Here is a 12255-nt window from a genome sequence, read left to right on the forward strand (position 1 = left end):
ACTGTGGATAGATTCTGTTTTCTGAGGAACTGACAGTGTTCCATGACCTTCTGTCTCTTCCCTTCTGTGAAATTTGGTTCTTTCCCTCAGCTCATTTTCACATGGTTTCCTTGTCCCCCCAAAACAGACTTTGCATCTCTCTTTACAAACCCCCCTCCCCATCTTCTCTTTTAAAACCTTGCTTGATAAATAATGAATGCTAAAGTGTATTTGATTTTTCTCACAAAGTAATTAAGGATAACCCATTGTGTATCTTTAAAATGACTGAAAGCTAATGCTATTTGCATCAGTACCATGTTAATGCCATTTAAGCAAATTGTGGAACGTTAAGTGACATTGATACTGAAGGATTACTTTAGCCGCCTCAGGAGTGTCACAGGTGAGGAGAATTATTGTAAGAATAATGAAGTGTAAAAAAATATGGCCCTTTAGAAAAGATACTTTGGCAATTGTGAAATACAGGGGTTATGATTACGTAGGATTTTCAGTCCGTATTTTGCGTTAAATCCCCACCTCACCCCCCTCTTTTTTTCCATTTCAAGGCCTCCTTGGGGCAGGTTCAGACCACCCAAGGACAAAGCTTTACCTTTGTTCTGACCTTGGTTGGTAACGTCTTGCTAGGTTGGATCATGGAAAGAATGAGAGCAGATTAAATTCATGCTCTGACCAGTGCCATGTTTTTACAGATCTCTGGTCCACCAGCTCCTACGCAAGCGGCCACCACAGCCCTCGCGCCAATCCAGGTAAGAACCTGAACTCACCTGTCCAGCTCCTAACGGAAGTCTAGAGTGTGTCTGTCGGGTTTGCCTTCCCAGATACCTGGCCATTTGATTTAGATTTGGACAGAGAGCCTTAAACCGGTGATCCCAACAGAAGATGCTGCTCAAGGGCCCCACTTGTAAGGAAACTTGAAAGGAAAGCCAGGGAGCCATTAAATAAGCAAGGCTTTCACCAGTTGCCATTCCCTGGAGGCAATTTTGTGGCGGTTGTGATCGAAATTCCTAGGGATTCAGTAACTAGGCTCTTATAAAGCTGAAAAATGATACTCTCTGGGGTTTGTGCTTGAGGAACTAGGGTAAAAGAAAGAGAACCTTTTTTAGCATTGTCTAGGAAAGGGCAGGGCCGACTTTGCTTGGGTACTTCTCTGATACGGGGAATAGAAACGCGTTCTCTGGCCTCCAGGAACTCTGTGAATTATGGCACTCCCAACTCTCCTTTCTTCACTTCTCGGTGCATCCCTTAAAGGTTTGGCCCAAACACTGGGATTGCAGAGGGATGAGGCAAGCTCTCTTCTCTGCAATGCCCATGAGGCCTGCAGAGATTAGAAAGGAAAAGTTGAGCAAGGCTGGATGCTTTCTACAAACTCTGCTCAGGGCTTGGGCCACCGTTTGCAGCCACAAGGCACTGCCATGGGAGGGGAAGGGGGCGCGGGGTGGGGCTGGGGAGGGCAGGACCTCCTGAGGAAAAGAGGTCAAGCCTTCTTCTTGCCAGGGGATACTAGTCTGTCCCCCACATGTTAAAAGATTCGGAGAATGGAGAATGTCGGTTCTGTTTGGCTTTGATACTGGATCAGAGCAGGGGCTCCCCAGGGCCCCCCAGACAGGACTCGCATCGAGGAGCTGCACCATTGTACCTTTGCCAAAGGACACACTGTTGTCCTGGACAAAGGGTTTGAAGAATCAGATCGCTGGACAAGCCAAGGGCTCCAGGGCCATCTTAGTCTTCAACAGGCCCGTGGGACCCCTCAGGCAGCCAAGCATGGGGCACTCCCTCCTCCTGTCCCCGAGGCTAGGAGCTCTGCCTCCGCCACAACCCCCAAAGAGAGAGCCAACCACAAACAGCTCGACTGACCTCCAAGGAGAAGCGGAACCGGGGCAAAGGAAGGGAAGAGAGCTGTTTGCCGGTGACATGTGAGTCAGCTGGTGCCGTGTCATCCCCTCAGATATCCAAACTCGGGATTCTCCCCAAGATGTTTTCCAGAACCCTGCCGGAGCACAGGTCAAGCTGGGGAAGCTGCTGGCTGCTTACCATCCCTGCTCCATCACGCCGGCAAACACGCTTCTCCCCACACACTGGACGCTAGCCTCCGCAGCTCATCTCCACGTCCCCAGGGTTTGGGGGCAGGCCAAGGTGTTTCTACCCCCTAGAAAATGTTTCTTTGCCTGTCTGTTCTGAATGCTTCAGAGAGAAAAGTGTCTGGCCGTCTGGACACCCAGTAGTGGCCCTGGGCTGGGTCGGTTTGAGAGGTCCCCAGCTGGGCACAGCCCAGGACCAGCCTCGGGGATGGAGCTCAAATACCCAGAGGCACCACTGCAAATCAGATGTGGTCCCGGAGGTCGGTGCAACAAGGCACATTACCTGACCTCCAGCTCTGACTTTTTACTGCCAACAACCCCAGGTTACTCTCAGGGTTTGACCCCACTCCTTTTCTCTAAACTTACCACCTCGGGTCCTCTACCTCTGAGCCTGTTTCTTTTCTGTTCTCCTTCACGCTCCCAGCGATTATGCTCCATCTCCTAGAGCCTCACAGATGCTCCCAGCTCCCTTTGCACCCTCAAATCCTACTCACTTCTGTGGCTCCTCTCCCTCCGTCGTCATCCCCGACACTGCTCTGAGCCTCCCACCCACTCCCGGAGAGCCCTGGCCTCAAGAGCCCCTCCTAGCCCACGGGGCGCCCAGACCTCATTAGGGGGTGCCCAGCCTCCTTGGGGCTCCTGCAGGTGGACGCAAGCCACTCGCACACCGTGAGTAAAGGCAGGTCAGAACGCTTAGGGTTCTTAGATGCCCTTCTGCCGGCTCTTTCCTCAGAGACAATCATGCCTATCAGGCAAGTCACCCACTTCTTTGGCTAGAAAATCATGGAAACCTGGGATTGGGAAGAATTGCATAAGGTGCCTCTGCAACCATTCCCCACCAAAGAAATGAATCCCTTGGGGGCATGCCAGACAGAGGCTTCTGCCCCAGGTCAGAGAACTTTGAGTGAGCCATTAGGGGATTCCCAGCCCCCTCACTGTTGACAGAACTTTCTAGGACTCAGCCCCACAGATCCTAATTTTTCTGAACTGGAGCTTCTCAAAGTGTGGTCCAAGGACCCTACTTCCAGGGATTTTATAAGGTTCTCCCTTCTCCTACTACACAACTGTATGAGGCCAAATTTTCTTTGTGTACGTGAACCAAAACAACATAACACACAGATGGAGGAACAGATAACAGATTTGGGCCATCTTTTCTTATGCCAGACATTGAAGAAAGTTGTCACTCTTCTCACTGAATTGTTTTAAAAAGCAGCTGTTTCTCATAAAAAGTTTGTTAAAACAAAATAGCTCTATTGTGAAGTGGGGAAATAGTTAATACTCTGTTTCAGATGAGAGAATGCATCATTTCAATTTTTAATATAAGAATAATAGATATGACCCTCATAAACAACAGCCCTTTGGGATCTTCAGTCGTTTTAAAGAGCATGAACTTGAGAGCCTTTAAATATACAAAAGGAGCCTTCATGTCCACCTTTAGGTGCCATCTTTCCTAGGATAAATTTCTCCAGTTCCTCCCACAGGTCCTTCTGTGACCACGGTACACCCCTTAGCTACACTTTGGTCCATGAGTGACTCAGAGCAGGACACCCAGAGCAGAACGCAAGCCCATGAGGGTTGTGTGCCCAGGAACTGCCTCTCTCAGCCTAAATATTGCTCCTCCATGAAAACATCCCCAGTTATATTTGGAAGAAGTGCTGGCAGCCCATCAGTTCATCTCCTCCTGAACTGGCTATAACTCAAGCACCAGGACTTCTTCTCTTACACTTCTAGGGAAGCAGATCACACCCATCCCGTCTCTGCACCATTGAGTTTTTTTTGAACCCAACTTAGAATATCACACTTATCGCTATGAAATTCTCTTTTAGTTTCATCTCTTGCAATCTTCCTGAATCTTAATTCTGTCGTTTAGTGTATTAACTATCCTTCCAACTTCTCTGTCATCCACAAAATTGATGAACATGCCACCTGCCTCTGTTCTTGTCACTGATAAAAATACACCACATGGAACCAAATCTCATGAGCCCCACTAAATACCTCATCTGTGTTTAGGGCAACCCATTACCAGACACGAGCAGCTATATACGGACCCAGCGAGGTTGTCATTGACCTCAGCACTTCATCCTCTGCTCCACGGGACACCAGGCTTAAAACCCCCTCCCGCCATGCCTTCTGCCCACTGATGCCCACTGAGGTAACTTCCCACATCCCCCATTTTCGCCACCCCCACCCACCGCAGAGGAGCTACTCTTCAGTTTATAGAATACCATGTATCGAGCATGCTCTATGTCAGACACTGTGCCTTGGGTTAGAACTACAGAGATGAATCAGCTGTTTTCAGATTCTAGAATTGTGCTGTGGGAACTTTGCCTCTACAGGTAGAGGATCCCATCCTCTAGCCCCCCAGAGTTATCAGCAAGGCCACTGCCATCTCTAGGCCCCAATGCCGGATGCTACCCCTCCTTCCAGGCCCTCTGAGTGGGCATGGGGGCCACTGCCTGGGCATGGCTGCTCCTGCTCCCACCCCCGGGGAGGGAGGGGTACCCCTGAAGATTTCAGTTAGAACTCAGTGACTTCTCCTCAGAACCATTCTGTTTCATGCTACCATGTTTGATCAAATATGCTTCCCTGGCCTGGAAACCCAACCTCGTGTCTTTTGCATGAGAAAAAGGCTACCAGGTCCCAAACCAATATCCCACATGGAGCTGGGAGTGGAACTCTTGTGGAAACCTAGGATGGCAGATGTTTCATGGGGACGACGGCTCCCTGGGAACCTCAGCCTGTCCTGGGCCCCTCTGAGAGCCCCGTGCCAGGGCAGGGGGTGCCGCAGGGGGAGGCCCACAGCCAGCTGCTCTCTGTGCCCACTGTTTCTCCTCAGCCAGAGAGAGCCTTTGGAGGGAAGCGTGTGGCTCTAGTCAGGAAGCCTGGATGTGGGGAAGGAGGAGCCCAGGTGCCAGCAGCCCTGGAGGCCTGCTGCCTGTCTGACGGCCACCTCCTCACCCCCACACTCTGGGGGAATCTCTGGGGACCCTGGGTCATTGCTCCCACTTGGGTCCTGTGCTGGGGGCTCCCAGGTGGGCAGGGAAGAGAAGCTGGAATCAGAGCCAGGATCCTGACCAGGGTCTCTGAGCAGGGATCTCGCATGCCCCATGTAGGGCGAGTTACGGGGTGGGGTCCCTTCAGGGCCTCACCCATTTCCCCCGGAGATGTTCCAGGGCCCAAGACTCGGGGGAGTGATAAACAGGTGGGGGTTATGTGCAGTCTGTGGAGCCAGGCCTGCCAGCTCAGCTCCCTCCTCCCTCTGCAGGGGTCTCCTCACCTCTAAAATGGGGTCATGGTTGTCAACCAGCGTTCCGGGTTATGGGGACTTACCGTTGTGACGTGCTTGGTCAGAACCTGACAAGGGGCGCACTCTTAGTGAGCGTTCATGGTTCTACCTTTTTTCTGTGGGAATCCTTCGGGGCCAGCGTCTCCCTCAGACACGGAGGGTATCGAGGAGATGACCAAGCAAGTACGGCCACAAAAATGAGTCCTTGTGTTCCAAGACTGCCTTCCCCTTTTGGGGGTGATTGTGTATACATTTCCCTCCGTGGCAGGCAGGTCAGGACGAGTGGTTAGGACCTCAGCTTTGCACAGGAGAGAACGTACGGTGGGAGAAGGCAGGGAGTCCCCCGGGGTTCCCGGCTGGGGTTTGGTGGACACGGGGTGGGCCTTCTCCTGCCTTTTACCCTCCCATCCCCGGGTTCCTCCTCGGCGCCAGGATGGAAGTGTCCCCACAGACTGACCTGCCATTACCACCAAGTCCAAAATCACCAGGTCTCAGCTGTCCAAATGTTTGTCAGCCCTCGGGGTTTGGAGGAAAGCGATTCAGTTCATACTTGTCCCCAACAAATCTAAACGGCACCAGCAGAAGGACCAGAACCCAGGACAGGAGCGAGAGCTTAAGAGATCCTTGCTGTCAGGAAACTGTTTCTCTCCTGCTGAAGTATGCCCAGCTTTGTAATTCTCTGTAGCCTCAAGGGGGCCCAGAGCCTTGGGCAAAAGCAGAGATGCTACCTGCACTGGTTTTGGGGTTGTTTTTTCTTTTCTTTTCTTTCTTTCTTTCTTTTTTTTTTTTTTAGGGAAGGGTGTGTCTTGCCAGCAGATGGCGATAGAGAAATAAGTCTAAAAAAAACAGAAGGTTTAAAACCTATAAATCATAAATCTGAACTTCGAGATCATCTCACCCAACCTGCGAATGCTCTTCAGCAAGAAGTCAAGGTTCACAGAGGGTCTGTGACTTGTCTAAGGTCATACACCTGGTTAGTGGCTGAGCCAAATTAAACTCCATTCTCACCATTGAATCAGAATGTGCACGAACACAGATTGCCTTTCAGAATAGCCTCCCATCATCGTACGAAGAAAAACACCACTTCTTTTGAGTTGTTCATCATCGCAAGATGCAGCCACGCTGACGGGCTCATCAGGCCCTCAGCTGTCAGCTGTCCGAGCTGGGCAGGTGGGCAGAGAAGGGACAAAGGGAGAGAAACAGCTTTTCTTGCTATCCTTCTGAGGCTTCAGCCCACGTTTGTGCTGCCTCTGAGCCCCTCCTGGCCATGACTCCCCTACAGCCATCAGGGACTGTGGGATAAGAATCCCCCCCCCTTCCCAACCACCCCTTCCCCTTTTTCAGGACCAGCTTAGAGTGGGGGGCATACAACATTTTCCTGCAGAGAGAAAGGCCAGGCACCACTTTGCTGTCTTCTGCTGGCAGCACGAGGTGACAAGCAGAGACTCAGGAAATGAGGGGACCGCCTGACCTCAGCAGTGGCCTAGATTCGTTCTGTATAGTTCTAAGGAAGAGAACATAAACAGATGGGTAGTCAGATATACCTAAAATGACTTAGGGCTCATAGTGGGTGCTTCATGAAGATGGATGGTGGGATGCATTAAGATTTCAGATCGATACAGGAAACATTTTCTAACAATCTCAGTGGTCCCAGAAGTGTGTAATGAGCTCCCTGTCCCTGGAGGTATTCAAGCACCAGCCATCCAAGCACTTGGCAGGGGTGTTGTAGAAGCATGCTGGGTGGGATTGGTTTCGATTGGATGAGTTTTTGGTCCCCTCAAATCCCGGGATTTCTATTTTCCATGATTCTTGGTGCACAGTGAAAGAAAAGGCAAAGATGTTTCTCTCTTTGGTTTTTAGAGCTTTCTGAGAGAAGAATCCTTAAGGTTTTAGGTAGCCTCATCCTAAAGCCTGGTGCCACGTTCTTTTACTGAACTTTCTGCCACTACTGTAAAATGTTATCATCCTGGAAGTTCATTTGAGAGCTTCTGCTAGTCTACGGCCATACCACCCTGAACGCGCCCGATCTCATCTGATCTCGGAAGCTAAGCAGGGTCGGGCCTGGTTAGTACTTGGATGGGAGAGCTTCTGCTAGTTTCACCTAAATAACAAGTTTGCTTCTTTTTAATTTTGAAAATCAGGGGAAATGGACTTGTGGCAACCTGGATCGGTCCTTTTAGATGCAGGTAATTATACAGCCCAACCTCCTGGCCCTGACTAGACGGGAGACACCTAGGATGCCAGAATTAGGAGAGCCTGACAAGCCAGCGGGTGGCGCAGAGGCCAGTGTTGTCCCTTGGGTAACAAAAGGGAAATGAGAAACATGAGGACTAAGCTCTACAACGGGAGTGAGGGAGTTCCTCAACCCCAAATGAGGCTCCAAGTCTCACTCCATCTCGAAGCATACTGTGACTCCCTAGTTCCCCCTCTTTGTAGACGGGTGTTCAGCTTTCCCTCCGTGTGAATGAGTGTTGTTTGCTGTTCACTGAATTAAGTGTTCCAGACTCCCAACAGCAAACCCAGCTCTCGGTCTGAGGGCAGATTTTACTGGGAGGGAGAGATGGGGTGGAGGCAGGACGCAGGCCTCTCGTTTCTTCCCTTCTCCCTCCAACGTGGAGCCTCGGACCGTTCCCCTGAGAGGCTCCTGGCTGAGAAATGCCGTTAGACACCCAAAGCGAATCTTTAAAATGATGCGAGGAAGTGGGATGAGCAGACTGACCTTTCATGGAAAGATGAAATCATGTGCTCGGCAAATTGGAAAAACTAACAAGCCTAGAGAAAGCTCACCACAGCCAAGAGCGAGCGGGGCCCCCAGCACCTTCCTCCTCTGCCAGAGCCTCTGGGAGGGCACTCTTGGGCCTCCCGAAAACAGGGAGACCAACTGACCAACTTCTGGTGCTGCCTGAGAAATGCACTGGCCTTCCAGAGCCTGAGAAGATTCGCACTGATTGTCTTCGATCCCTTAAATGATACATGTGTGAACTTGGCTCCCATGTAAATGGCTCTAGAGAAAACTCCCGAGCCTGAAATCACACACACACATATTCTCAAAGCACAAAACCCTTTTGCAGCTTTACCTCTAATCTCAGGCTGTGGAGGGGAGGGGTTACTCTCTGGACCCTCTTATTTGTTTGCGTTCCTACGGATCTTAGGTCCCCTCTCAGTCTATATCTACCCCCCATTAGATTTCCATGTGTCTCTCCTATCTTGGTTCATTGACTCAACCACCAAATGTTGACCAAGGACCCACACATGATAGGCAACAGTGAAAGTTTCCAAGATGAGCAAGACACATGCCCTGACCTTAAGATCTTCAGAATTTTACAGAGGGATAATTTACACTGGCCAAGTGCTTCCTTCTTGCAGATAAGGAAACTAAGGCTCAGATAGACTCAGTTAACAGGCAGTAGGGAGCAGACCTAGGTCTTGTGACTTCAAACTCCCTGAGCACCCAGGAGAGTCCCGTGTCCTTAGTAGGCTGTCAGTAATTCGTTCTTACCTCTGAAGTGGGGGGCAGTGTGGAGAAGAGTACAGTCAGCCTTAAGCCAAGCCTCCCCGCAACCCCAAACTGGGTGTGAATATCCATGATGTCCCCATCCCTGGGGTAAGGCCAGATGCTTCCTGTTCTTGTAAGTCACCAAAAGTTTTACTGTTCTTTCCAGGATTTGTTCCAAAAGAAGAATTAAGCACACAGTCTTTGGAGCCAGTATCCCAGGGAGATCCAAGTAAGTGAACTGACGACTGAAAACCATAGTGGCTGTGACATCCGAGCTCCTCCCTCTCCCGGCACTCACTCCCACCCGAACCCGCTTCTCCCCCACCCTGGATCTATTCATCTCCTCTCTCCTGCCACTTGGTTCTAAGGGGAAAGGGAAGCTTATGGAGGATTTAAACTGTGTGCACGAGGTGGAGAGGATCGGATTTTTTTTTTCAACAACACCATGGCAACGGGGAGGGGTGGTGGGAAGGGGAGACAAAGGAGGGGGTACAGGAAGAGACCCGCTTGCCGGCAGGGTCAGTGGCCCCAGTGGACAGGGGGGCAGACAGAGCTCTGAGCTGGAGGTGGAAATGGGGAGAAATAGGCAGATTCAGGAGACTGAGAAGGAAGAATCTAGAGCGTTGGAGAAGAGGTGTGAGTGAGGAAACTGACGAAGACGATTTGAGCGGCTGGGCTAATGGGCGGGGCCATGAGGACCAGTAGGGTGAGGCTGGTGGGAGCAGGGAGAGCTTTTCTGCCCTCCATCTCCCATAAGACCTTCGGTCTAGTAGACAGTTGACTACCCATAGCCGACTTGAGAAGGAGCACCCCATCTGGGAATTCAGAGTTGGAAGGTGATGAGCTAGGATTCAAAACCAAGGTCTTGAAAACAGGAAAGGTGACCTGGGGAAACCAGAGGGCTTACACCTGGAGAACTTCAGCACTAAATAGGTGGAGGAGAAGCACCTGAAGATACCAGGAAGGGTCAGGCAAAAAGAGGAAAACCCAGAGGCAGCTGAGGGTCGCAGGCTGGGGAGGTCCCCCACAGATTGATTCCCTCAGACTGTCGTGGCAGGTCAGCCACCCGTGGGCTAGGAGTCCCAACCCAGCTATGTAGGAGAATCACCTGAAGACGTTTTAAAAAACTCAAGATGCCTGGTTCCTGGTTCATACCTACTGAATCTGCCTCACCCTAGGTCTTGCTACTCAGGGTATGCACTGACTATATCATCATCACCTGCGGGCTTGATAGGAATGCAAAATCTCTCTCTCTCTCAGACCTACTGAATCAAGTGATTTCTTTGCACATCAAACCTTGAAAAGCACAACTCAGAGGGATTCCTGGGCATCCCTCTTTGTTGAAGCTTCATAGGCAACTCTCATATATGTCCATGGTTAAGAAACACTGGCCTAACGCATTGGACAGCACAAAGCATTCACCTATAAAATCATATCATGTTGGAGAAAAACAAAGCAATTAAGAAAATTGGTAGATTGATTTCTGTACTCTACCTTACCTTTTATTCCTTGTCCTCCAACCTCTGTCCTCTGTGATAAGAATAAATTGGTCATGCTGAACGTTTAGTGACTCAATTCTGTCCTGTAGCATTGATGTCATCTTCCTATCGGCATGTTTTCATCTCCGTACGAGGAGGCCACTAGGTCTCAGGGAGCGCACTCGCAGAGCTGAAACCATGATCATTAAAGCATCTTGGGAAATGGAGAGCACAGGTGATTCCAATGTCAGCCATCAGGGTAGTGAGTAAAGAGAGTCAAACCAATAGAGAACATCTCAACTTCTTAAAACCCAGCTATCAAATGAACACTTCAACTCTGAGCGCGGTTCAAGATGTAAGAAATAAGAAAAAAATTGTCTATGAAGAAGCAAAACAGAGACTCAAAATCCATGTGCTTTATTTATTTACAAAGATAATCACCGTTGGGCCTTATTCTAATTAAGTTATTTTTTTAAAAAAAAGTTTTCATTTTAAAAGGCATACTGAACTAATCTGCTGACAGCTGGAAGAAAAACCCCTGTCCAGGAGCCCTTCTCAAACTTTCATGTGCACACAGTTCACCAGGAGATCTTGTTAGAATGGGGATCTGATTCTGCAGGTCTGGGTAGAGCCTGGGAATCCTGATTTCTAGCAGACCACAGCCGCGGTGAGGGGGAAGGCCCAAAGAGCACCACTGCCACCTGCTGGCAATAATTCTCATTGCCAGCTCGGACGCAGGAGAAAAGGGGTAGGCCCCACGAGGGGTACAACATCCAAGGCTGAGAACAGTTCTGCTTCTCTTCTGCTTTTCCCCAGCCTTCTGCAGTATCTTTAAGCCTCACTTCTTGCTTTTCTTTGATTCTTCCAATCTTCATCTCAAGGATCATGCTTTGGCATAGGCAGTTTTGGGGCAGCAAAGCACAGGGGAAGCCAGCTGAACAGGAAGAGTTGGCAGGCACTAAATGCCCAGGCAGACAGGAAATAAGAGTTTACTAGATCCACTAATAAGCCACGGCACTAATTCCAGATGGAGCAGAGTCAGCCAGGCCCAGAGAGGTCCCTGTCATCGCCCACTTCTCCTCTGGCTTTCATTGCCATGGGCCAGTGCAAGATGATGATTGAAGCAAATTCTCAGATATCATTTTTTCCTTAACCTGCCAATTCTGTAGTATCACTCTTTCATAAATATCTCTCATAGATTCTGCATAACACGGGGTCAACTCATGTCCGTTTCTTGCTCTCGTTTAATATATACATACATCCCTCCCTGCCTACTGATCTCCTCCTGGGGAACGGGATGACCCTGGTCACATGGAAGCAATGCAACATGTGTTGGAGAGAAGAGAGCCTAAGAGTGGCCTTGTGGGTGATCCTGCAGCAGCCTAGGGAGATCCTGGTTTGTCCAGGCAGCTGCACACCCAAGCATGAAGGACAACACTAGCCCGCGTGTCCTCGTGGGTACTCCAGCCCAGAAATTCCTAGCTTTACTGTCCTTCTCTCTTTTTTTCCTCCCATGGAACTCTGTTTTGAAATATATTTGTCTCCCACATGACAGTTGTTCAACAATTCATTTCACCTCCCCCCCTTTTTTTTAACCAATCAAAGGGATATATACCTCCCAATAAGAACTGATCATATTGGATAATCAGCTTTTTCATATTAAGATGATATATCAGTCGAGCACAAAGAAGACACTATTAGTTTATGCGGCTTTCCACCAACTGCAGCAGCATTTGAAAGGTTGAGAAGAGCTTTAGCCCCTCACCTCCTTCAAAGCCTTCATGTACGCACAGAGGTCCAGAGATGCCAGCCAGAAGGACTGTCCTCGTCTCTATCACAACTGAAAGCAAGGAAAAAATGCAAAGACTGCTACAGACAAGTCCTGAGATATGTAGATACATGTGGGTAATTCTATGGTTG

The 12255-nt window shown here is 49.7% G+C and overlaps 1 protein-coding gene across 4 annotated transcripts in view; it reads left to right on the forward strand.

The window, feature by feature from the left end:
- VIT (vitrin) overlaps positions 1-12255 on the forward strand; it is a 96677-nt gene that overhangs the window by 63221 nt on the left and 21201 nt on the right. For 3 of the 4 annotated variants that reach the window (XM_045079253.1, XM_004765450.3, XM_004765452.3), the window contains 3 exons: positions 687-743; positions 7503-7547; positions 9024-9086. In XM_045079253.1, the coding sequence (XP_044935188.1) occupies positions 687-743; positions 7503-7547; positions 9024-9086 (165 nt within the window). The remainder of the gene's footprint in view (positions 1-686; positions 744-7502; positions 7548-9023; positions 9087-12255) is intronic. The other variant, XM_004765451.3, reaches the window with a different exon arrangement.

Source organism: Mustela putorius, unplaced genomic scaffold (assembly GCF_011764305.1).
Source record: "Mustela putorius furo isolate JIRA1106 unplaced genomic scaffold, ASM1176430v1.1 tig00000281_pilon_pilon_pilon, whole genome shotgun sequence".
Taxonomy (NCBI): domain Eukaryota; kingdom Metazoa; phylum Chordata; class Mammalia; order Carnivora; family Mustelidae; genus Mustela; species Mustela putorius.